Source organism: Porites lutea, chromosome 8 (genome assembly GCF_958299795.1).
Source record: "Porites lutea chromosome 8, jaPorLute2.1, whole genome shotgun sequence".
Classification (NCBI taxonomy): Eukaryota; Metazoa; Cnidaria; class Anthozoa; order Scleractinia; family Poritidae; genus Porites; species Porites lutea.
Genome location: NC_133208.1, coordinates 5,890,101 through 5,916,764, shown reverse-complemented (window position 1 = coordinate 5,916,764; position 26,664 = coordinate 5,890,101). Strand labels below are relative to the sequence as shown.

Genomic DNA, 26,664 nt, shown 5'->3' with positions numbered 1-26,664 from the left:
TCATCGCAATAAATCGATGGATTATACTTCTGAAGTCTGGAAATCAGAATACTAAGTTTCTTTTTAATCACCCTCAGTCCCTGAAACGTCGACCCACAGTTATTTCTCCGCAGTCTACGGTTATACTTTTCTGAAAACCCAACGAAACCAATTTAAGAAGCATCATGCATATTGGTTGTGAATTATTTATAGCTTTAACGTAAACTAACGAGGTTTAAAGGCTTTGCAATTTCAAATATTTTATTTAAAGACATATAATAATATTATCCTTATGGAAACCTTATGGCGGTGCAAACTTGCTAATTCATTGCACTTACATTTATTCAGACTACACTCTAGATATATATGTATATATATGGTTTTCTGTAGTTTATTAGAAACACTTTACAGAGACATTTTTCTATTTTAAGTAAAGGGTTAGCATTTTTTGAGTACTTTTCATTTTACATATTTGTTCCTGTTTGTTGGGGCACATGAACTTGCTACTTTATTGCAGTCATTCAGAGTACATAGTAGATATATATTTTTTAGTTTATTAAAAACTTTTATAGAGACATAAGCTCCATTTACAGTAGGGTTGGTATTTTTTGACTACTTTCAGACACCTCACATAAGGCACCCTATGTTTTTAGACAGTTTGTATTGTCTGTTGCTGAGTGGGAAGGATGTTCCGTTATTTTTGTAGCAATCCTTGAAGTTCGATGCAAATGAATTTCAGGCTCCTTACAAGGTTCAATTAACAGCCGTCTCCTTAGAGTAACATACTAACAATACATTTGGTACCTGATAACTCTTATCAAAACTTCCTCAAGCCTTACCTCGCTCGCGGCACGTAATCAATCATTCTGCTTAATCAACATAAGGATTAATAATAACAATGACTACTTTGATGATGATGAAAAGGATGATAATAATTCTTCATGACATACTCATCTTCATTAAATAATTGTTTAATTTTACATAGCAAGCGCATTTTTAAGATGCGAAGATCATCTCAAGGGCGCAAATAGATAACTCTTTTAGTTGGCCCACGTGGAGTACGCCGTTGACGACAAGAAATGAATTGCAATTATAATTTCTAGTGGAAAAAACAATCACACTTATGACTGTGAATATGGAATTTCTGGGACTGATCAAACAACGTGAAAGCACTTCAGGCAATGTGAAAGACTTTCGAAAAAATTCGACTAGTTAATACACCAGTCCCATCAAAAGGACAAAATACGACGTTGTATGGTCTAACTACAGAGGAAAGACAAGATAAAAAGAAAAATAATAAAATAATCTCATTGAATTAATTTAAATAATAGCAACCTGAACATACACAAGAATGTGTTACTTAACAGGCTGATGGGTTATATTTTTATGATTCAAAACCAATTAAATTATTTGCTTATTATTCTCTATCATTCTGAGTTTGAGTTCCTTTTCTTGGGTGATTTTAGCAGACAGCCAGTCAGAATAGTTCACCAGATACTCTTTTTTACAAGAACAACTTTATAAGAATTTCGAGGCTTACATGTGAGAAACTTAAGAATATGATATGTATAAACCTAAGGCTGAGATTCTGAAGATGATATAATTTGAAAATTTATAAATAGAATACATTTATATCTTTTGAACTTAATCGTAAAACTATTCCTTTCTCTGAACGGCAAAACAAGCCACCAAAGCGAAAAACGTGCATTACTGCAATAAATATACCCAATAATAAAACGGAAAAGTGAGTTGCTATAATTTAAGGATAATACAAGTCATAGAATATTTTCTGTAAAAACAACGTTCTTGTAAAAGGAAAAGAGTGTATGTATCAGTAGCAAAGATGAGTTCTTATGATACTTATGATATGAAGATTATAGTATGGAGAGTAAATTATTCATGTTACCGTATTATGCTAAAGTTGTTTGGCTGCGGCACTTCCAGTTAGGTTGCAGGAAATAAATCGTAAGTTACTGAAAGGTCGATAGTTTTTAAATGTACGTTCCAGGCCATTTTTTTTTATGTAAAAGAAAACCGGGGCATTTTCACCAATGATGAAAAGACGCCATGATCTAAAGAACAGTGGATGATCTTAGTAATTTTCGTAATACAGAAAACACCCGCTAATAAAAACCTTACATTTTTTGTGGTCTGGCAGGTCTGAGGTCTTTTATTTATGTTTCTTGACTGTGATCTAAGATTATTGCAAATTTTTTGGGAGTACATATAATATTATTAACCCTACGTACGAATTGTTTCACTCGTGGACAGTTTGCAAAGTATTTTCCCCTAAAATCACTTAGCCCAGTTCCCTCAAAAGTCACATGAATGTGTCCTTAAGTTAACTGGATTTAATGTGGATTACAAGTTTATTGTTTGATTTAAATTATGAATCTATTAACAGGAGCTTCGCTTTTAGCCCTGGCCAAACCAACGAGTTTGACTTCGAGATTACCAGTTGATATTACAAGAAGATACTGCACCAAACTGTATTTACAAAATTAATAGAAGTGTTACTTATTCCCACAATGGAAAAAGGTTTATAAAAAGGTGCAGATTGCAATTGTCTTCATGGACCTTGCTTAAAGGAGCTTGCAATGTACAATCGTGAACAAATTCTGTATATTGAAGGACCAAACTCAAGTTTCTTTATTTATCTGGTAGTCATCAACTATACCTCCTTTATAGAAATTAAGAACCGACTCAGCCTAAATTGCCAATAACTACCCCAAATGGCTCTTGATCACATAAGATTAGGCCTGGAAAACAAATTCTTCCCAAACAAAATAACCCAATCGCCCACCTACACCATGCACCAGAAAAGTAATTCTTAAAGTTTATCACTTACATAATTGTTCCTGTTTGTGCGAGGACATGAAATTGCTAATTCATTGCAGTCATTCAGAGTAAATGAGATGTATAATTTTTAGTTTATTAAAAACTTTTAGAGAGACATAAGCTCCATGGTTGGTTTTTTTTTACTACTGTCCATTTTATTGAAAAAATATTAAGGGAACATATATGCTTAGATAGTTCGTTTTGTCTGTTCCTGGGTGGGAAGGATGTTCAATGATTTCTGTAGCGATCCTTGAGGATAGATGCAAGTCCTACAACTATAGGATTCTATAATTACCTCAGTTGTCACTGCAGATTTTGATTGCATGCAGTTCGTTTCAAGAGCCAAGGCATTCAATTTTTCCTTTTTCTACAGTTACAATTTTTTGGTTGTTGGACTGGTTGTGGAGATTTGCGCAGATTCATCGCAATAAATCGATGGATTATACTTCTGAAGTCTGGAAATAATCACCGTTGTAGTTCCTGAAACGTCGACAGTTACTTCTCCGCAGTCTACGGTTATACGTCTCTGAAAACAAAACCAATTTCTGAAACATCATGTATATTGGTTGTGAATTGTAAAACTTTAACGTAAACTAACGAGGTTTAAAGGTTTCGCAATTTCAGATACTTTATTTAAAGACTGATATTATTATCATTATGGAAACCTTATGGGGGCGCAAACTTGCTAATTTAATATTGCACTTACATTTATTCAGAGTACACACTAGGTATGGTTTTCTGTAGATTATTGCAAACACTTCATAGAGACATTTTTCTATTTTAAGTTAAGGGTTAGCATTTTTTTAGTACTTTTCATTCACATATTTGTTCCTGTTTGTTGGGGCACATGAACTTGCTACTTTATTGCAGCCATTCAGAGTACATAGTAGATATATATTTTTTAGTTTATTAAAAACTTTTATAGAGACATAAGCTCCATTTACTGCATGTAGGGTTGGTATTTTTTGACTACTTTCAGACACCTCACATAAGGCACCCTATGTTTTTAGACAGTTTGTATCGTCTGTTGCTGAGTCGGAAGGATGTTCCGTTATTTTTGTAGCAATCCTCGAATTTCGATGCAAATTAATTTCAGGCTCCTTTATTACAAAAGGTTCAATTAACAGCCGTCTCCTCAGAGTAACATACTAACAATATATTGGATACCTGATAACTCTTATCAAAAGTACCTCAAGCCTTAACTCGCTCGCGGCACGTAATCAATCATTCTGCTTAATCAACATAAGGATTAATAATAACGATGACTAGGATGATGATGATGATGAAAAGGATGATAATAATTCTTCATGACATACTCATCTTCATTAAATAATTGTTTAATTTTACATAGCAGCGCATTTTTAAGATGCGAAGATGATCTAAAGGGCGCAAATAGATAACTCTTTTAGTTGGCCCACGTGAAGTACGCACTTGACGACAAGAAATGAATTGCAATTATAATTTCCAGTGGGAAAAAACAATCACACTTACTACTGTGAATATGAAATTTCTCGGACTGATCAAACAACGTCAAAGCGCTTCAGGCAATGTAAAAGACTTTCGAAATTTCGACTAGTTAATACACCAGTCCGATCACAAAGACCAAACAAAATACAGATCATGAAATAGGATGTATAAATTGATTTTGTATGTAATACGACGTGGTATGGTCTAACTACAGAGGAAAGACAAGATAAAAGAAAAATAAGAAAATAATCTCATTGAATTAACTTAAATAATAGCATCCTGAACATACACAAGAATGTATTATTTAACTTGCTGACGGGTTGTGTTTTTATGATTGAAAACCAATTTAATTATTTGCTTTTTATTCTCTATCATTTTGAGTTTGAGTTCCTTTTCTTGGGTGATTTTAGCAGACAGCCAGTCAGAATAGATCACCAGATACACTCGTTTTTACAAGAACAAATTTATAAGAATTTCGAGGCATAAATTTCAGAAATTTAAGAATATGATATGTATAAACCTAAGTCTGATATTCTGAAGATGATATAATTTGAAAAATTTATAAATAGAATACATTTATATCTTTTGAACATAACCGTAAAATTATTCCTTTCTCTGAACGGCAAAACAAGCCACGAAAGCGAAAAAAGGTGCATTACTGCAATTTATACCCAATAATAAAACGGAAAAGTCAGATGCTATAATTTAAGAATAATACAAGTCATAGAATATTTTCTTGAAAAACAACGTCCTTTAAAAGGAAAGGAGTGTATGTATGGGTAGCAAAGCAGTTCTCGTGCAGTTTTTTTTTTTTTAATTTTTTTTAAAATTTAATTTAATTTTTTTTATTTTTTTTTATTTTTTATTTTTTATTTTTTTAAAGTTCTCGTGCTGTTGGTCACGCGCTCTTTCGACTTCGTGCCTGACGCCTTTCCGAAGAATTGCTCAGCTGTTGATTTGTTTGCTTCCATCTAGAGTTCGTTTACCCTGAATTTTAATTGATCTCAGATACTTTGAAATAGGTCTACACAAACGCACATTGATCATTTTACTGTTGGTTTGACCCGATTCTTAAGTCTTAATCCAACTGAAAGAGAATTTTGACTAACAGGTATGTCATAATGTTTTTAGGTACTTTGTGGAAGAACTTTTTAACACCCAAACTTATCGTCATTAAGCAGGGAAAACAAAAGTAGTTAATTCATTTGCGCAAAACTTGAGTCTCTTAATCTCCCTGATTTGATCTATCTTAAAAAAATTGCATTTTTCACTGACCATCAAATCTCGCCTAAGAATATCAATATATTAACAACAGAAAAGGTTCCACCGAATTCTCTGAGACATTTTTTTGGTAAGTTATATATAGCTGGAGATTAGTTTGCAGGATTTCAATGTAGATATTAAGGCTTGGTGGTGACCGAACAAAAAAAAAAGGGAAAAAGTTCAATTTTGTTTTAGCCTGCGAGCAAGCTCTCCTAGAGCTCCTAAGAATTAAATTGTACTCTGCTGAGAATGGTGAAAATTTAATAAGCGCCCAATCTCAAGGTCCAAAAATTTAATAAGCGCCCAGCGCGGTTAATCGAATAAATATGGTATTCCAGCCAGAGATTCAAAAGCTAAAATAGTAAATCATCTCATTACTTGCGTAAAAGAGTTCGTGTTTTTCATACATTAAGCACTCCTACAATTTCGACGCAGCTATCTAGAGCTATAATACAAAGAATAGCCAACAACTATTAAGAAATCAGAGAAATTTTACGGACGGATATATTTGAGAACGTTTAATTCTGATCAATTTACCCTAGTAAACTGAACGAGCGAGTGGCCTATTAAACGAACGTCAAGTAATTTACTATTCTTGTCTGTGACGTGTTGAAAAAGTTCTTATTATATGAAGTAAAAACGTTTAATGCAAACAATTGCTTAATATGTAATAAAAAACGTAATAAAATCATTATTTAGTGTTTATAGCACTGCTTTGTTTTTAGTTGTTAGGGTACCATGAAAGCGTCCGTGGCCTTTGTTTTGCTTGCCTTTCTGTCCGCGACAACTGCAAAAGTTCATGTTCAAAACAGGAGGGCTTCCAAGGTAAACAGTTTTATAAGTAATCAGTTTTGTTTGATGCTATAACAGGATATTACGGCGCCGCAAATGATTCCAGAGTAATAACCACAACTTAATTCATTGCACATCAAGCAGATAAGTACAAGCTCTTGTAACCTATTCAAACTCACTTTGTTCTGTTTGTTGTCAGGAAACGTTTTTAAAGAAATATTATAAAGTTACATCCATTCGGTATTGCCGCGCCTAAGCAAAATTAAATCCTATCAAGTAGTTTCTACAGTAAAAAATAAAAACTTTGCTCTGACTTTCATCAAGTTTATTAGTAAATCAACTTACCATCACTTCTTAGCCAAGTGTTGATTAATAACGTAGTGTGATCCAGAGTTGCACTGTTTTAGCTTTGATTGCACAGGATCCCGATTGTAACATTCAAGCTGCTTAAAATTACGGCGCACGAAAAGTGCTGTTTATTGGCTTAATTGTAGTCGTCACAAAGTTCTACCCTGCGAACCGCACACGTATTTCCGATCGTCTCTTCTATCCCTCCGAAAAATAACGTCTGCGAACCCCAGCGGCAAAACGATTTCCTTGACGTAGAACCTTTTTAGCCAATCACAGTTTAGCTCTTAGAATCAAGGAACTACTCGCGAGACTTCTTGCAAGATCGTGCGCGGTGGATACGTTTTCAAGTCAAAATTGAAAGGACGACGTACCCTGTGTACAGCCGCCCTTTTTTCTCACAACGACGCGTTCACGAAAGTTTATTTGCCGGGACTGTGGCACTTATTGATGAAATAAGCACCAAAAGGATTCATATTGAAGAAAAGATTAAAGGGAGAGAAGCGACGACCGGAAACACGTCTGCGGTTCGCAGGCTATTTAAGTTCGCGCAAACACAGAAATAGTGAATGTTACTAATGCTTAAAGCTTACTTAAAAACTTAGTTGTTTGTTTAGGGACTTCTAATAAGAGAAAAGAGATTTTGTTTTCAGGAGCTCATAAGGTATTAGAAAAAATAGTAGTAAAAAATCTTAAATGCATGGCGCGATGAAGACTCAAGGTAGGCCTTGTTTTCATTCTTCTTTTGTACCCAGGTCATTGAGGACCCAGATGAAGCAAATAACTTCCTCAAGAGAGCATCTGTATGTTTAACGTGTCCCCTAACAGGGGTGAGATGCTGCCTGCCAAGTGTTTGCCGGTAAGCATACATTAAGGGAGGGAACCTGGCACCAGTCCTATTTTTATTTCCATTTCTTGGCAAAACATCTTTGCATTTGTCTTTCCAAGCATCTCTTTTCACCCTTCATAGACACACACGTGATTGACCTCGTATAAATATTAACTCTCCTCTAATTCCCCCTCTCTCTCCCTCACCAACCCCCTACGCCCTCTGTGTGCACTTAACTACAAGATTACCGTATTTACTCGATTACACGCAGCCCTCAATAACACGTCGCACACTGAATCGGAAGATAATGCGACGTTTAATCAAGGATTATAAAAGGTTGTAAAATATACCCAAACAGAATCCGATAGACGGTTATATATAACGCAAAACCTAAACTGTACTGCTTAACTCCGTAATCTATCAGACATTTGCATCAGCAAAAAAGCGATACATTGGAACTTTAAACATATTTTTGTTAGACATAATATTTAGAAATGGTTTACAATAGTTGTAATCAACCGGGATTGAACAAATATGATTTTGAAATAATCGCAGCTCTTGAATAAACGCTCCATTGGAAGTGCGCCGCGCGTTTTACCAAGTCCGGGGAGGGTGTACTTAATAAAGTTTTATCCGGGGATGCTCCGCCCCGAGGTCCAACCCCTTACCCTTCGATAAACGATTTTTTATGAAAGAGGTACCTCTTTTGTATAACTTCCATGGACAAATGGTACCCCTTTCACCATGTACCGTCTTTTAAGTAGGAATCAATCCCAAAACCAGAAGGTTTTCTTGACTTTTTATAGCCATAAAATTCATCTGTTAGCCCTTTTGGACCTTTTTTGCATACCACAATGACAGATTTCCCTTCCCTTTCATATATTTCAACTAGTGAAAACGTTACCCTTTCATATGAGTCCACCTGCACCTACCCAAAGCGGCTGTTTGATATACCTGAAGCCTGAAAAAAAAAAAAACGTATCCCTTTCCTCCCCGGAGTACCTCTCCCTGATTATCATTTATTTTAATAACATGAAATTGGATCCTTAATGTGTTGCATGACAGTTTTCTCAGTTTTTGTATATTTTGTTTTTCTGTTAGGCCCACTGATGGAAAGTGTTCCAGTAATCCAGCAGAGGTCGCACGTGAGACAGGGAAGAGTGTACTTGAGCGTGCAAATGAGGTCAAAAATGCGGCACAGGAGCAAATACGGGAACAAGTGTCTGAGCGTGGACGTGAGGTCAGAGAACGCACTGAAGAAGCTCGTGAAAAACTAACAGGCTGGCGATAATGCGATGGAGACCATGATGTATACGTATCATATTTCAAACAGGACTGAATGTAATGGTCCAAGATTGTATCAGGCTTATCAATAATATTAAACTGCAATAATCATATTCTCTCTCCTTATTTTGTCTGATTTTGTTTCCCCGGGGAGACTCCCGTATAAAAGTGACAGGGATGCTCAAAGTCTCGCTTAAGAAGATAACTTGCAGATTTTGGTCTTAAGGATGTTTGGAACGGAAAGTCACCATATCTGCTTCTCAGGTATCGCTTAGAGCTGTGCGTAAAGAAAAACTAGAGATTTATGACAATTCTTTTGAAATGTTATAGATGAACGCATTCTATGTTAATATTACATTAATAACAAAAAAGCATGTGACGACTTGTGGCCATAGAACTGACTGGCACCAGATTCCACCTGTCATTCGAGGAATAGTATATCAGTTTCTGAAGGAAGGAGCTTGCGGCTCATCGGTTTGACAAAATTCATGAGATCACTTCTACGGGAATTGACTTCTCTTCCCCTGTTTTTAAAGTTTTTTCTACGTTCAAGAGACACTAATCAGCTCCTGCCTTTTTTAACTCACGTACAATTGACCTTACTCACGATACCAGCAATCTTTGCACGCGCTGAAGGACTGACGGGACAAAAGCAATGTCACGTGGTTTCTCAGGGAGCAAACAAGTGATAAAATCCACCAATGCACAAAATCGCGGTCGAGTTTGTAAATTCTAGACATCAGACAAATAAAAACTTTTTATCTTAAAGATGATAACTGCAAATTGATTATTGGTTAAAATGATCATTTGCTACGTTTTTAGATGTAGTACCGACCGTAAAGTCCCCGAGAAAGTAATAAGGACGTACAACTTGCAGTCCGGGCCACAACCAGATCTGGATATGTAATTTCCTGCAATCTGATTGGCTCAGAGCTCAACCAAAACATTGACTTGACTGCGAGAGGACTAAGCTCGACAGAAATGTCGAACAGGGAAACTTCGAAGCAAAAAAAAGTAATAGCTGCATGTCGAGTGCTTTGGGTGGAATGTACCTTGAAGAAAAGTAACAGCAATACGGAGCCGATTAATCGAGATTATTTTATGCGTCATAGCGTTCGATTTACGAATATCGAGATGTTAATGATCGAGAACGCTTTCTGTAAACACCCGTGGATTTCTGATAATATTTCAAGAGACCAGAAACAACTCGACGACTCCGATCGAATTAGAAGAATAGGGAATTTGAATACCGCAATACATTTCAAGTGGTAAGGTTTTAAGAAGTCCTGTTTGGAGTAATTTCTGCGAGCACAGCTTCGACCTGGAGAAGTCTGTTCTATTCTACTTTGGGCGCAATACCATACGCGCTAAAATCTAATTTCGATCTAAGGATTGATAATGATAATCTTAATGCTAATTATTCTTGCTGTATATAAATTTCCAGTATATTGAATCGTCACACATGTTCGAAATATGCGAAGGTCAAAGAAATAAATAAAATTTAAAGAAATTGCACTCGCGAAGAGTCGTAAGCAGTCATTAACGAACTTCTGTCTTTGCTTATTGCAAACTGCAAAACCCCATTGCGGATGAAAATAATGCAAGTGGACTCATTCGTGTTCTAATAGCTGTTAAATAGTCACTGAGAGGATGTAAACATAATTTGACAATTGTATTTTGAAAAACAGCTTTGACAAATGAAATAGATGTGCAGACTTTACATATTGTTTGTGTCAAAATATTTAATAGAATGGTTTTTCACAAGACAAGAAAATATTATATATATTTATATCTCTATACTTTTTTAAAAAAATTGTTCCTTTAAATTATTGTTATTAAGGGGGTGCATCAGTTGAGACGACTGATGCGGTTCTAAATCTCAAAGGAAGGTGTCACATTGGGATGCAGGGCTAGTACAGCATCACAGTAGTTTTTTGGCATAAGAGATTTTATACCATGTGTCTACTACCTAGGATATAGTATTTTTACGGAAGATAGGAATACCACGACTGTAATATGGGTTACAGACGGATACAATTCTAGTTTAGTCACATTCTCACTTGGCATTGCAGTAGCAACATTTACTTTTACTGCACTAGCAATCATTTCCCTCCCTCCGTCCCTCCCTGTAGGGTTTTATTTTGTTCTATTCATGGACAGTGTGATCACTTTTATTATTTGATTGAGGTTGTTTTAAATCTTTTTTAGTTTGGTCTTTCTTATTTGTTGGAGCACTTTATTTTTATACTAAATATTACCTTTTAGTTATTTACCATATATTGTATTATGTTATGATTAATAAAGACTGTCTTGTCTTGTCCCAAACAATGCATGGGTTTCTGAGTTTTGTTGATCTAGTGTAAAGACTATGCCATTATAGTAATATCCTGTCACTGTAGGTGGAATAAATACACACTGAAAAACTTAGTGGGCACTAAGCCTCTATTATTATTAGATTATGTTTGTCCTGTATCATACAGTCAAACCCCTCTTTATGGACACCAGCTTAATGTGGACTCCCTGTTATTATGGGAAGTTTCCTTGGTCACTGGGAAAACCCTTAATTTTTCTCTTTATTCAACCCACTTAATACAGACTGACCTGTTAAAGTGGATAATGGACGTTTTTTTCTTCCTCAATGAACAGATTCTCATATAAAGTCAACCTTGCTAATCTGCACACTTTATAGTCCATTGTGTGCTGTAGTCAACCTCTTTTTTTTCTAGGGTAAAAAAAACCTTTCACTTAATTGACGTCATGTCCATATTCCCAGCATCATAGTACACCAAAATGAATGAATTGTGCACAACAATAATAGACCATTTTGAAATCAATCGAGTTGGTAAATTTTACATAATTTTTGATCGATTTTCTTGAGACTTCCGTGTGTTTTCATGGACACAGTCTGCAGAATAAGAGCTTAGTGATGTTTAAAGATGTTAGGTGTGATGCTGTAGTATTTCGATAAAAAAGTGTATTTTTGACTTTTATAACAGCACCTGCTTGATATATATAGACACTTCCTATGGCCCCTTCAGTGTCCATATCAATGGGGTTTGACTGTCATTTGGTGTCCTGTTTAAAGTGTATTTTCAGCCATTCTTCACATTTTCCACCTTGCATGTCATAACCTAAGGCAAAGTAAAGTAACAAATAAATAATAAATTAAAAAATTATATGAGCAATCGAAAATACAGGCATTTTTTTATGTACCTCAATCTGTGTACATTTATTTCATTGAAATGAAAGGGTTATCCAGGGATGACCAATGCTCTTATTATATTGTCAGCATTGACATTTTAATTTAGTAATCGAAAATTATATAAGTGGGAAACTGGTTTGCACTGTTGCATACTGTCTCATGACAGTGATTAATCAACCATCATCATTTCAGTCAAGATTTTTGTATTCAAAGCTATCGTATTGCCTCCTACAATGTGGGCTCGCTTGGGGCTATTGTTGTTGTTTTCACTTTTCTGAACTCGTGAAAAGGCAGTCATTGAACTGCGCAACTGACTTTTGCATCTTTAAAAGCACAGCACTATGTGAAACTGCTTTGCACTACACTAAACAGACCACTATCAACAAGCAAATTTTATGTAGATTTCAAAAAAATTTTTTCCAACAGTCCAAAAAATGACACTCACCTTCTTTTTTTCGATGTTTTGCTCCTTGTCGGGCATTTCTTTGAGCTGAAAAACTCTCGTGTTCGGTCGTTTTACCTCCCAAGAACGCACAAACGTTCATCGGACAGCATTTTTTTCTTTACACCCCTGATTTCTCATTGTCTAAAGTCACAGCTCTCAAAGTAGTATGGGGAAAGGACACTTCTAGGCGCAGCAAAGAGCCAGGAAGTGACCTTCCCTCGTGTTTCTCGGCGTGGGCGCCATTTTGCAAATGTGGGTGACGTCATCATTTATCCAGATCTGGTTGTGGCCCGGACTCACTTGTCAAAACTCGAACTGCATATTTTGCACCACTATTAAATCGTTCATTCGTTTTGAGATAAACCAACAAACTCGAATGCTATTACTAGTATTGGCCAATTTTGTCACTTGTTTGCCCCCTGAAATACCACGCGACATTGTTTTTGTCCCATCAGTCCTAAAGGGCGTGCACACAGATAGCGGGTATCGTGAATAAGGTCTATAGCGCTTGTATCAAAAAACATTATTATGTGTTTAAGTTTAACGGTGCAAAGGCTCGGGAGAGAAAGGGATTAGAGTGATTTTGCCGCCATGCCGAATTTTCAAGGCCTCATTTAACTGGTTCAATTTAGATTACTATTAACACGGCTAAAGCAAACAGATTCATCAAGGGGAACGACAAGCGGCAAGGTAAAGACTGGGGCGTAAGGTGCGACAGCGGTGAAAAAAGACATGTTGCCCGCCACTACGTGTCTGCACGTACGTATACAGAAATCTCACCGCACTTTCACACGACAAACCTTTTTTACGGGCACTGAAAAGACCAGGGGAATAAATTATTAACACTTTATTGGTACTCGATTCCGCGGGTTTGCGATTTCGCGTTTTTCCCGATTTTAAAAGATATCGCAAAAGACCCGAGAAAAGACCCGCGAAAAGAATGAAAATCCTCGAAAAATTTAACCACATATTTCCTACTTAAATCGCGTAAATAAAACCCCACTAAATATTCTCGAGCTAGTAGTTTAAGCGAAAACTGCTAGGGGATATTTCAAAAATGTTAAGGAACAAGTCATTCGACTTCCGATCAAGGCTTGGCCCTTGGTAAAGCGCAATTTACAGTGGTTCTTTTAAGAACTAAAGAATACTTTTTAAAGAATAGCACTATTGCTAATTGGCTTTTGTTTTAAGAATTAGAAAACATTGAATATACTTGAAGTCCCGAAAATTCGGGCTGCTGGCTCGTTCTTCCTCAGAGCAATTCGTTTTCGAAATTCCAAAACTCAAAATGCTGAATTTTGAACCACTTTCTAGTTACGAACTTCTACTCCAACGATTTCTCCTACCATGAAATTTTTTAGGCATGCTTTGAAAAGTGGGGTCCACTTAAGTGCTAGTTTTGCTAAAAAAAAAATCGGAATATTTTATATTGTCATTCGATGCAAATTTTTCTTCTTTTCCATTGGTCGAAAGCCCACCTTGTGACCTGCAAATAACTGCTTACAAAAAATGGTGTAATCATGCGCAATATCGATCAACTGTGTTTAACAATTCAATTCGATTAAAAATGATCATCATTTCAATTAAAAACATTTCATTTCATTTTAATCTAAACAAAAAAGCACAAACCATCACATTTGTTTTCAAATTTACAGAAACGTTGTTATAAGAAAAAGAGTATAAATAAATGAATAAACAAATAATACCCTGTCAGAATAATTGAGGACTGACGTATTGAAACATTTCAATAAAAGAAACAAGATCACACATCAAACTGACATTATTCCAATTTTCATAAAATTCTAAACTTGGAAAATTTTGCATTAAATAGTTTTCAAAAAGTATTTCCAAGGTACTTCGTGATGTTCAAGAAATTCTTGCTTAGTGAAGAGATGTTTAAGACCATAATCATCATGCATATATTTTTTTTTTTTAATGAAAATAACATTATATAATAAAAACTGTTTACGCCTGATCAAAAATGACCACACTCATCAGGCAATTACGGCGAATGACCGGTAAAATTCATTCGTGTTATATATAGGTACAAGAGTTTGCTGCATGCACATTGGTAAGTGATAGTTCTTTAACCTAATTCTTAAAGTAACTTTATCACTACCATAACTGTTCCTGTTTGTGCGGGGAGATGAACTTGCTAATTCATTGCAGTCATTCAGAGTACATAGTAGATAAACATTTTTTAGTTCATTAAAAACTTTTACTGAGAGAGACATATTATTAAGCTACATTAACTGTAGGGTTGGTATTTTTTTACTACTTTCCATTTTTATGGAAATAAGGGAACATATACGTTTAGATTAAGTTCGTTTTGTCTGTTCCTGGGTCGGGAGGATGTTCAATGATTTCTGTAACGATCCTTGAGGATGGATGCAAGTCCTACAACTATAGGATTCTATAGTTACCTCAGTTGTCACTGCAGATTTTGATTGCATGCAGTTCCCTTCAAGGGCCAAGGCATTCAGTTTTTCTTTTTCTACAGTTGCAATTTTTTGGTTGTTGGACTTGTTGTGGAGATTTGCGCAGATTCATCGCAATAAATCGATGGATTATACTTCTGAAGTCTGGAAATCAGAATATTAAGTTTCTTTTTAATCACCTGCAGTTCCTAAAACGTCGACAGTTACTTCTCCGCAGTCTACGGTTATACTTCTCTGAAAACCCAACAAAACCAATTTCTGAAGCATCATGTAACTATATTGGTTGTGAATTATTTATAGCTTTAACGTAAACTAACGAGGTTTAATAAAGGCTTTGCAATTTCAGATACTTTATTTAAAGACTGATATTATTATCCTTATGGAAGCCTTATGAAAGCGCTAACTTGCTAATTTATTGCACTTACATTTATTTAGAGTACACACTAGATATATATGTATATATATAGTTTTCTGTAGATTATTTCAAACACTTCACAGGGACATTTTTCTCTTTTAAATAAAGGGTTAGCATTTTTGGAGTACTTTTCATTTTACATATTTGTTCCTGTTTGTTGGGGCACATGAGCTTGCTACTTTATTGCAGTCATTCGGAGTACATAGTAGATATATATTTTTTTAGTTTATTAAAAACTTTTGTAGAGACATAAGCTCCAGTTACCGTAGGGTTGGTATTTTTTAACTACTTTCAGGAACCTCACATAAGGTACCCTATGTGTTTAGACAGTTTGTATTGTCTGTTGCTGAGTTGGAAGGATGTTCCGTTATTTTTCTAGCAATCCTTGAAGTTCGATGCAAATTAATTTCTGGCTCCTTCATTACAAAAGGTTCAATTGGCAGCCGTCTCCTCAGAGTAACATACTAACAATATATTGGATACCTGATAACTCTTATAAAAACTTCCTCAAGCCTTAACCCGCTTGCGGCACGTAATCAATCATTCTGCTTAATCAACATACGGATTAATAATAACAATGACCATAATGATGATGATAATTTCTTCATGACATACTCATCTTCATTCAATAATAGTTTAATTTTACATACACGACTTTCATAATGGCGGACCGCTCGGGCGGAATAGTAACTACTAACATCAGAGCGAGGCTAGTTAGGCCACGTTCAATTATGAAAAACGTAAACACATGCAAATGCGTTCCAAATCTCTCTCGTATGTAGCCTGTTTTTTGCTGTATCGTCGAACGTGATAATGTGAAAACGTAATCGAGTGTTTTTGTTTATCTGAAATCGAAATTACTCAGATAATTACCACGGGCTTAAAAAAATGCCCACGCACTGCTGTGTTCCTGAGTGCACCAAGAAAGGTTGTCGCAAGGAGGATGGCAGGAAAGTCTCGTTCTTCAAGTTTCCTGATCATGTCGGTCGCCGTAAACAGTGGCTTCACGCCATCAGAAGAGAGGAAGGAAAACATTTTGGGATCACGAAGGCAACCAAGGTCTGTTCGAGACATTTTAGGCCGGAATATGATTTTGTAAAGACCCTCGCTGGCAGAACGGAGCTGCGAGGGAATGCTGTTCCTTCGAAGTTTGCGTGGACTCGCACCTCTCCCCGGAAACGTAAAGCGCCAGCAGTACGCGAAAGCATCGATGAAACAAGCCGAAATCTTTTTGAAGAAACCGGAACTAATGACGAGCCAGAAAACTGCGTAGATGAAGGGGAAAATCGCATAGAAGAAAGGAAAACTGTGGAAAGCATCCTGTCTGAAAACTTGAAAATGGATGCGGAGACTCAAACCACAGAACCAAAGGAAGGCACTGAGACCTCGCTGACACAACAAATAGTGGACCTTGAATCCAATCTTGAAAGAGCTAAGCGACATATTGAATCTTTGCAAAACCAAGTTTTCACTATTGAAAGATTTCAAAGCAGTGATGCGTCAATCCATTTTTATACTGGATTTCCAAACTGGAAGGTATTTATGTCTGTTTTTAGATACCTGAATCCTGGTGATATGGGTGAAAACATCACATACTGGTTGTCTTCAAGGAAAAATGTATCTGCCAGCGTTTATGAGGAGTTGGCAGCTAATGGAAGCAAGAAAGGCAGAAGTAGGTCATTGAGGCCTATTGACGAATATTTCCTTGTGATGTGTAGACTCAGACAAGGCATTCCTGAGGAGCACTTAAGTCATCTGTTTGACATATCCACTTCAACAGTTAGTCGGATTTTTATCAGCTGGATAAATTTCATGTATTTGATGCTAGGCCAACTAAACATTTGGCCAACAAGGCAAGTAATTAATGAGACAATGCCTGAAGATTTCAAGCAAAAATATAGTTCTACAAGAGTTATTATGGACTGTACAGAGATGAGGTGTCAAATGCCCAGTAGTTTACATTTAAATGGGGAGCTGTTTAGCAATTATAAACACCACACAACCCTGAAGGGATTAATTGGCATTTCTCCTGGCGCTGCAATAACCTTCATCAGCCAGCTGTATACTGGCAGCATCTCTGACAGAGAGATTGTTGTCAGAAGTGGATTGTTGGATTTCCCATTGCAAGATGGAGACTCAGTCATAGCAGACAAAGGATTTACAATCGAGGACTTGTTACCTTAAGGAGTTTCCTTGAACATTCCTCCCTTTCTTGGCAGCTCAAATCAAATGCCAGCACAAGATGTTGTTCGCACTCAGGAAATTGCAAGCCTACGAATTCATGTTGAGCGTGCCATAAACAAAATCAAGAATTTTCACATTTGGGATGGAGTTGTGCCCCTCCATCAGTTTGGGGTTGTCAATCAAATGTGGGCAGTCTGTGCAATCTTATGTAATGCTCAACCAAACATTATTTCTATTTGAATAAACTGGGACAAGAACTATTCTTTGAATATCACTATAACATTAGCTTTAAGTGGTCCAAAATTATGTACATGTGTAGACAACCGAATACACAGGGGGTGATAATATTTTGTTATTGTTGTTGTTCAGTTTGTAAAGTGGCTATTACTCCTACCGGTCTCCACTCACATAAGAAAAAAGATGTGATCCAATTTAAAATTGTGTGACATTTTATTCCTGTGTATATCAGCTCAAAAATCAAACCAGACAGTTTCCCTGCTATTGGCAGTCGATATAAATATTTCCTCAGTTTTTTTTATTCAAAAGAAATAACATTGTGGTGCCATGCATGCTTCTTATTACATTTTTCATTAAAAAATATCAAATAACATGTGACTTACATCTACAGACAGTGTAAAAGTTATTTTTGTTGACAACAATTTGTGTCCTATGATCAACACTACAATTCCCTGTACTGCACAAATATGTACACCATTAAGCAAGGGAACTGTCTTTAAATCTAAAATAGTCTCTCATAAAAAGGAACAAGCACATGGACAAAAGTAAGAATAACTTGTGTATTGGCACAAGGGTGTGGAGAATCAATCTCCTCCCAGTTACAGTGCAGCTACTCCAACTAAGACCACCCAACCAAATTCTGCCAGTGGAAATACTCGAATGAAATCCTGCAGTGCCAACAACAGATTTCCCACAAATAATAATTTTATGCAAGTTGTGTGCTTCAAAAGTAATAAATTGGAACCATTTGTATTGCTTTCGCACTCTAATACTATTGGACAATTTGGAAAGCTTTTTCTTGGGTGATCTTGTTTGGAGTAGTGATACTGTAACAAGACATAAGTAAATTAATTACTGAATTGCCACCAAAAAAGTTGAAAAGCCTACAATATATACAATCAAAGGGCATTGAATAGCTAATTATCTACTGCATTTTCCTGATAGTCCTCAGCAGCAAACTTAATGAAGTGTAAAAAATAGTAAGTTAAAAGTTCAGTTTGTAAGTTTCTCCAGTAGTCAGGATCAAAGGCTATCCTCTCCACGTACAGTCCCTTGCTGGTATAAACAATGAAATCACACCACTTGCTTCCAGTTATCCCCATTTGTCCTTGCACTTGTGCATAGTATGCGTGATCCCTTTTCAGTCTGCACTCTTTGTCATTTATTTTCTCCATAAAAAAATTGGGATCAGAGCATGCATCCAAGGGTGTTACATGGAACTTGGTGTAGGGACACTTTACCTCTCCCAAACCAAAGCAATGTACACATCCTTTATCCACAATTTTTGCATCAGGCGAGGCACCTAGTACTGGACAACTTTTTGATACGACAAATCCACTCCTTAAAACAGCTACTGGTGTTTTCTGGTTGAACATGAATTTCTGATACTCTTGAAGAGCGATGGGTTCATACTTAATGCCATGGGCACCATATTTCGAGGAAAATGGCTTTGGGTGCATGATGGACTGTGCATAGGTATCATGATTCCTTTTCCTCTTGGTAATCGCTTGGAAGTTAGAGGCAGTAAATCGATAGGTGCGTTCTTGCTTCCACATTTCAGATGCTGGTTGATCCCTTGTTTTGCTTTCGATTTCATGGATTTTGTCTTCATCCACATTTAGAGTAGACAGCAAGTTCTTCTCAGAATCTGAGAGCTTTCGAGGTGTGGTCATGTCCTCCTCATTTGTCATAGGAAAGCGAGGATAATGAGTGAGGTCCAGGGCAACATCATTTACTCTCTGAACTGAGGCTAGATTCGCTTGAGCAGAGAAATTCGATTCTGTGAAGGAAGTTTGATAACTCAAGAACGACCCAACAGGACTTTTGCCAAATTTGGTATCACTCAGTTCAAAAGCTAGGTTTTTTTCTTTGTTCATATGAGCAAAACCCAAGTTTGGATCAATTCCTGAAAGTTCAGATTTAAAAGCCTTCTCTCTTTCCAGATCATGTTGTGGTTGTCTTCTGGCTTCATACAATGAGCATTTCACACCACCGCCACAACGTGAGGTGCTTGGTTCATCCAGTTTTGCCTTTTTTACCACAACCTCCATGACTGGTTGAGCTACTATATTTTCGCCTCCACCTTTCTTGTTCCAGGATTGAAGCTGGGAAGTACATGCTACTTGCGGATTCTCGTCTGCGTCTTTTTGTAAGTCCCTTGTAGTTTTAGCTTCATATAGACTGAATTTGCAAAGTTTCAGCATTAGCGCCGATGTGTGATTACAAAATCCCACTTTTCCAGCCACACAGGTACAAGTGGAATTGAAAACGTCACCCTTAACAATACACAAGGCTAATTTTAGCTGATGCGGCGGGTCGTTTTTGCTGTAACTGTGGCAGCATTTTGCTTTGAAATAAAAGCAGTGTTCATCACAGGTTGCCATGATTTCGTGAAGATATTCATCTTCAATAAACGTCTTTGCTTTGCGAAGTGTTGTTGGCACAGAATGGTGATGAATATTTCCAATGTTCTTACCCGATCTTGCAATATGTTCGTTCATTTCTGCTCGGGTAAACATCGGCATTTTTTCCAGCGAACTACCCCATCCACTTTCTGGGTAATTCACAACATCGACCTTGGCGACCGGATCTGTATTCAATGAATCTGCGATCTGCTGTTTTCTCTTGGTATATAATCTGGTCGGCTCAGGATCGACGATGGTTTTGTCTCTTCCAGAGGTAATATACTCTTCAACTCTGAAAATAGAGTTACATGTTAAGCGAAGGAATTGAAAAAATAAATTTTGTCGAGAAAAGAATAGAAGCAAAAAAACCGATTGCATCGTAAACAAACCGACTCCTTACCTTTTCACAAGCTCCGCTTTCGTCTTAAGTCCCTTTGCCCGATCACCTCTACACTGTAACCAGAACTTCAACTCATCATTTTTAAGTTCAGATGGTTTTCGTCCATGCAAAGAAGCACCAGGGATATTCTCTTCGGTAAGAACTGCGACGCGTGTTGTCGAAGCAGTTGCCATGTTGATGACCTTTCTGGCCTAACTAGCCTCGCTGTGATGTTAGTAGTTACCATTCCGCCCGAGCGGTCCGCCATTATGAAAGTCGTGTATAGCAGCGCATTTTTAAGATGCGAAGATGATCTAAAGGGCGCAAATAGATAACTCTTTTAGTTGGCCCACGTGGAGTACGCCCTTGAGGACAAGAAATGAATTGCAATTATAATTTCCAGTGGGAAAAAACAATCACACCTACGACTGTGAAGATGAAATTTCTCAGACTGATCAAACAACGTGAAAGCGCTTCAGGCAATGTGAAAGACTCTCGAAATTTCCACTAGTTAATGCACCAGTCCCATCACAAAGACGAAAAGCCGATAGAACAGGCCAAGATGCCTCAACTCTTGTTTCCAGGACGAGGTTGGTGATTGTCAAGGAGCGATTTTAAAAATTAGATCCTACAAACACGCAACGAGAGTGAGATAGACATTAGTCTTGCAATTGTTCAAATGGTTTAGATATCGACAGGATTCTATGGGTCATAGGCTCCTGATATCGATTGAGTAAAGGCCTTATCTCTAATCTTGTCCATAATTTTGACAGCCATGATGAAGCATTGTTAATAAACTCAATATTGTCTAAGATTCCTCCATTTTGCCCTTTCCTCCCAATAGACCCAATACGCAGGTCTAGTCTAGTCCTCCCTCCTAAGTTTTTGTAGAGGCTCTACTTACCCACGCTACCCCGACCCCTTCAGGTTTGTCTTTAGGTCAACCGGAAATCCTGCTGGAAAGTAATCGGATAAGTTGCTTATCCTCGTTGGTGAGCTGGTGAAAATACGTTGTTGTTCTTTCTTTTTTCTTCAAAGCAGGGTCATGTTTTTACGCAAAATATTCGTTACTTTGGCTGGAGTATGGGTACTTGTTGCTGCTTCGACCTCCTTCAAGCTAAACTCACTGGGTATGTTTGAACGTTTTTTTTTCCATCAACGTTTGAAAACTTGAGTGCACACTTTGGAATCTCGTGACTGCGAATTTTGTACATAACACGTACACATCGTATTTTTCTCTTTCTCAGGGAACTCGTTGAACGAGGATAGTTGTGAATGCAGCAATTTCACATGTTCTTGCTGTCAGCCGATCTCTGTTTACCGCTTCACCGATATGAGTAAGGAAAAAAATTGTTTAATATAAAATCATGGCAGAAAATGATAGCCGGATATTAGCAGACTAAGAAACCGGATTACAGCCCCTTATGATGAGCAATCACGGGATTTCCTCACAAATATCTGGTCAAATGAGGGTACAGGAATATACATTATTCTTAGTACGATAAGCCTGTCCACAGCCTCGCAAGCTCTCTGTTTCAGGAGCCAATTAATAGGTTGTTTATAGATGAACACGCGCCGATCGAGAAAGCAAATACGGGGCGTCAGGAGCCGGAGGGGGAATTTTCGTTTGCACTACTCCCACCCCTCCCCTCCCCCTTTCTACTTGTTTCGAGCGAGCCTGCGAGCGGGGAAGTCGCGAGAAGTCATGTGAGAGCAGCACGCGTTTCGAGCCTAATTTATTCATGGGTCACGAAGAAGTTTTAAATATTTCAGATAAGGATAATTAAGAAGGTTCTTCATGGCTGCTAAAAAAAATGCTTTTGGAGTAGTCTATAAGTACAATATGTTGCAAAGCATTAAGTTTTATGAGGGTTCGTGTAACGTTTCTTTCAAACAACAAGTGCGTACAAAAAAGTCTTTGTTTGTTTTTTTTTCCCCGTAGAGACACGTTCTTTATCGTGAGTTTCGAAGGTAAATACGTTACATTACTCGACGAATATTTAGTGGTAATTTCCCGGGTTGCATCTGAGGGTTGTACCATATAAATGAAAAAAGATGGTGTATTTTAAGCTCGGCAAATGAATGTGAAAGATGTGATAATCACCATGTCACACGAGACTGGGACAAAGAAAAAATATTGAGTCGTCCACACGATTCGAACTGACAGACTTGGACTCTGGATTCCGTCCCATGGAATCCAGGAATACTGGATTCCGGATTTTTTTATTAGTAGCACTTGGATTCTGAATTCCAGTTGTTACTGAGATTCCAGATTCCTTTAGCTGTATTCCAGATTCCAAAGCCAAGGATTCCGGATTCCACAAGCAAAATTTTCCTGGAATCCGGATTTCCTTACATGGAGTGATTCAAGCAGCAGTCAATGTTGATGGCTGCCTCTACACACGGAATATTATGTACCTTCGTAAGTTATTATGGAATCGTTTTTATAGTTGAATATTTTTCTTTCAGCGTGTGTGAACATATCAAGCGTTGACGCCGTACAGAATGTAAGGAGATGTCTTATAACTAGCTAGGCATAATTATTTCAATAGTAATCGAAAGTATTCCAGCAAGGGCCATAACGATGTTACAAGCCCAACACGACGGAATTCCTCGTCACGGGCCAATTATGTATGCAGTCAAAACATTAACAGTCTTTAGAGAGGGTCGAGGGTTGAAGAGATTTGATGTTTCGGTACAAACTCACGGACGTGTTTATGCTGCTATCTGTTTTAGGACATTAACTACACACTTTCATTGGGTGGAAAACTGTACATCGACAGTACTTATAAAGGTATGACCAGTCATAACTGTCGAAGTTGTTTGTTTTAAGACACTTCAGATTCGCTCAACCTACTTTGATTTCTTTGAATGCACATACGGTCACCTCAATACAGAATGGTATCCCTGTGTATCAATTATATGACCTGCATATATTTCTTTTAACAGATCAAGAACCATGGCCGTCCTGTGCAGAATTTGATGAACAAGGCATTGCTTATGTCTGCGTCATATTCTACAACACAACCTTCTCTGCTACCCAGGTCAGCGGTTGTGTGAAGCTGAACGTGTTGGTGGAAACAGAAATCATCTTACCAATGAAATGTTTTACACTGCAAAGACCTAAAGCTATCGCCATTGATAACAAAAGTCAAGCGGCCATGGCACGAAAGTGACACAGCAAAAACATCTCATTGAATTTTCAGTAGAATTGAACTTGATTGCGCCACAACCTAGGACAAAGCCTGTTGAGGCACATCACAAAAATGATTTTTTCCCTGTCAAAAATCTTTTTTTTTCTCCTGTCATCCTAGCAAAAATGGAAACCGTCGCCAAATGAATGCCCTTCCCCCCTCCCCTTATCCAATGTTGTTTAGAATAACACGAAAATTATTGGGTTTTAGAACAAAACAATTATGAATAGAGGGTGGGGAGGGTGCGTACTTTTTCTGTTTAGAGAAGATGGTAGTATGGAACAAAAGTTAGCAAATAGATGGAACTGTTTCTGTTTCAACAGTTTTGCCGAGGTAACTGTAGCGTTATTCTGGTCGAGTATGACGGGATTGACGCAAGGGTTAGTCAATGCCCATCAAAACAAGATTCAATTCCGGCCAACCGATATATCGCTTTTACTGATTCTCTTTATCAGATCGACTCTGTCGTTCTTCAGTTTTGTGTCAGTGTTTGTTTTGTTTTATTTTGGGGGCTCCGTTGGTAAAATTGTTGAGAGGGCAGGGTGAAATGACGTAAGAAATGACCGGGAAAATGCACAATAGTCATTGACAAAAATTGCGTTGTCTCGTATACTCACAGGTAACCCAGGCTCTGTGATAGCACCACAGTACAGTTCTAGTAAAATTACAGTTTTTGTATGGGGTAAAACTTACGATCCCAAAATTTGTAGGAAATACTAAGTATATACATGTAAAGGTCAATGAAATTGTCTGCTGTTAGTTGTTGTTGTCCTTAATGCTCAGTTTACAATAATAATTTGTAGCGCTGTTGTAGTGTTTAACACCTTCAGGTTTTGCTTATTTAATTTCTCATTTTCATTTAAAAAATTGCATGTCGGAAAATAAAATATTTCTGTCAGAAACGCGCCCTGTATTTTACTTCACTTCTGGAATCTTTATCGCCTACAGCGGACACAGCGCTACAAGAGAAGAACTATATGCTGCTCACGGAAGGATGAAGTTCAAAATCTTCAGCTTCCATTGCATAGTATGCATTTCCTTGCGAGGCCGTTGAGATGGGCCGAGAGTTTGTCCTAATTTCGAAACAAACCTAAACAAAACTATTATATACATATATGCATCTGCGAAAATCTCTTACCAGTTTTTAGCAGCGTGGTATCTCTTTCTGAAAGTCGCCAATTCCAATTCTTCTGACCATCCACTTTCCAACTGCTGCTTGATAAGTTATTCAAGTTCATTAGCAGTAGAGTTGAGTGTTTTTGCATCAAAGAATGTTTTCAATAATTGTCTTTGGACTTACAATACTTACAATCGTCTCAGGCCTGAATAAACTAAAAACAATGCTTATTCAAAAGTTTGGAGGGAAAACAAAGAGTACTATGCCAAAATTAATGGTATTTTTGAAGGTCCATTTGAAAACCTGTTTTCCTTTTAAAGTAAGGACGTAATGCACATTTCAACATTTCACGATTTCTTCACAGATGCTCATTTATCCCCAAGTGGCAAACATAGTGTCCATGAGAATATGAAAAAGAAGAGATCTAAAAACCGTAAAATTCCGAAAATAAGTCCCCCCCCCCCCCCAACTCTCCTCATATGTATACAGAAGAGACCCCCGGACCCTGTTGAGCTTCAAATGAGCCGAGCCTAATACTAAAGATCTTTAATCTTTGCCTTTACCTTTAATCGTTACAGCCCTCTCCTCCCCAGAAGTATTAGCCAGCGAGCAAAAAGTCCCGACCCCCGCACCCTAGGGAGAGCTGCCGTCCCAGGCAGCAGAGGTATCTTTGTGTCATAACGAGGCCAGATAGGGTGAAAAAGAAAGCGCGCAGGGCTTACTATTTTAACTTTTTTCCCCGATTTTATGTGAATACCCAGCGCGAGCCTCTGCGTATCAGAGGAGCGAAAAGACAAAATCTATTGGTCCAGGAGCTCATAACGCGGAGCGAATAACTTCCATTATAGTGTCACGGCGTTTTCATGGACCAGTTTATTTTTAGAACGGTTTTGTAGCGAATTTTCAATATCTTTTAAATTTCACAAACAAGTCAGCAAAAACCTACAGACCTAAAAATGATATTTTTTGCCTTCTAATAAAGTATAGTTTTCGTTGTTGATATCCTATACTTCGAATGCGCTCACAGATTTGGTGGAGATTTTCGCGGGAAAAAGTGCCCTACTAAGTGTCTAAAAATAAACTGGTCCGTAAAAACCCCGTGACATAGGCCGAGTATAAGAGTTACTCGCTTCGGGTTATGGCTCCAGATTGTTCTCAATTATTAGCACGAGGTTCGGTACATGTGACGTTCGACGTTCCAGCCTCACTTTTGAAATGCAAAAACGTAGAACGTGCCTAGAGGGGCATTTACTTGGGAATTCCCTCATAACCCTACGATCAAACTCAGTGTACGAGGCAATCCCACGCGTTAATTTCTGACACAAATTCTCTCCAGCCTCAAGCTCAGCCGGTTTTATGAAATGCAAATTTACCTCAAATGATAAGCCACTTCCTGGGTTTAAGCCAGCCACTAATATTGAAAAGAGGGCATACAGGGGGCACATTTTCCAAGAGATAAGGTAATCCTCATTGAATTTCTCCTGAAAGCGGGTTTTCACAGGACGCCTTGACACCCATCTCGCTAAAGCTTTGGGGGAAATCTGTTTGCTACCCAGGAAGGGAGAAGAGGAGAGTTCTCCCATACATGAGCTATACGGGTATGTGCCAAACTATGCTCCCTTCATCGTTTCATCACTGAGCGAGGCAAAAGGAGAAGATTCCCATTTTAACAATTGTTGTCTGGAACAGGGTCGCAAATTCAGTTTGCTTGGAAAAAGTTTAGAGTCTCAAAGACTCAGCGCCATACCCCCACAGAGTACCATCAGGTGTGCCACAACTCAGAGACACGCAGGCTATTACAGACAGGAAAGTATATACATATATCCAGGGGGACATCACTACCATATT

The 26,664-nt window shown here is 37.6% G+C and overlaps 2 protein-coding genes, 1 long non-coding RNA gene and 1 pseudogene across 3 annotated transcripts; 3 read left to right on the top strand and 1 right to left on the bottom strand.

Annotated features, from left to right (window-relative positions):
- Positions 1–5,255: 5,255 nt before the first annotated feature.
- LOC140945663 (uncharacterized) lies at positions 5,256–8,632 on the top strand. Its single transcript, XR_012166733.1, has 4 exons — positions 5,256–5,395; positions 6,273–6,372; positions 7,443–7,546; positions 8,618–8,632. It is a non-coding gene; the product is annotated as an uncharacterized lncRNA (long non-coding RNA).
- Positions 8,633–16,188: 7,556 nt separating this feature from the next.
- Positions 16,189–17,812, top strand: LOC140945136 (uncharacterized; annotated as a pseudogene).
- Positions 17,813–17,940: 128 nt separating this feature from the next.
- Positions 17,941–20,783, bottom strand: LOC140945135 (uncharacterized). The gene is made up of 2 exons (XM_073394199.1): positions 20,527–20,783; positions 17,941–20,418 (listed from the first exon to the last, which is right to left on the bottom strand). The coding sequence occupies exons 1-2, from the start codon at positions 20,697–20,699 to the stop codon at positions 18,639–18,641; spliced, it is 1,953 nt and encodes a 650-aa protein (XP_073250300.1). The 5' UTR covers positions 20,700–20,783; the 3' UTR covers positions 17,941–18,638.
- Positions 20,784–21,488: 705 nt separating this feature from the next.
- Positions 21,489–24,552, top strand: LOC140946429 (uncharacterized). The gene is made up of 5 exons (XM_073395555.1): positions 21,489–21,635; positions 21,753–21,842; positions 22,975–23,012; positions 23,242–23,299; positions 23,455–24,552. The coding sequence occupies exons 1-5, from the start codon at positions 21,551–21,553 to the stop codon at positions 23,679–23,681; spliced, it is 498 nt and encodes a 165-aa protein (XP_073251656.1). The 5' UTR covers positions 21,489–21,550; the 3' UTR covers positions 23,682–24,552.
- Positions 24,553–26,664: the final 2,112 nt, after the last annotated feature.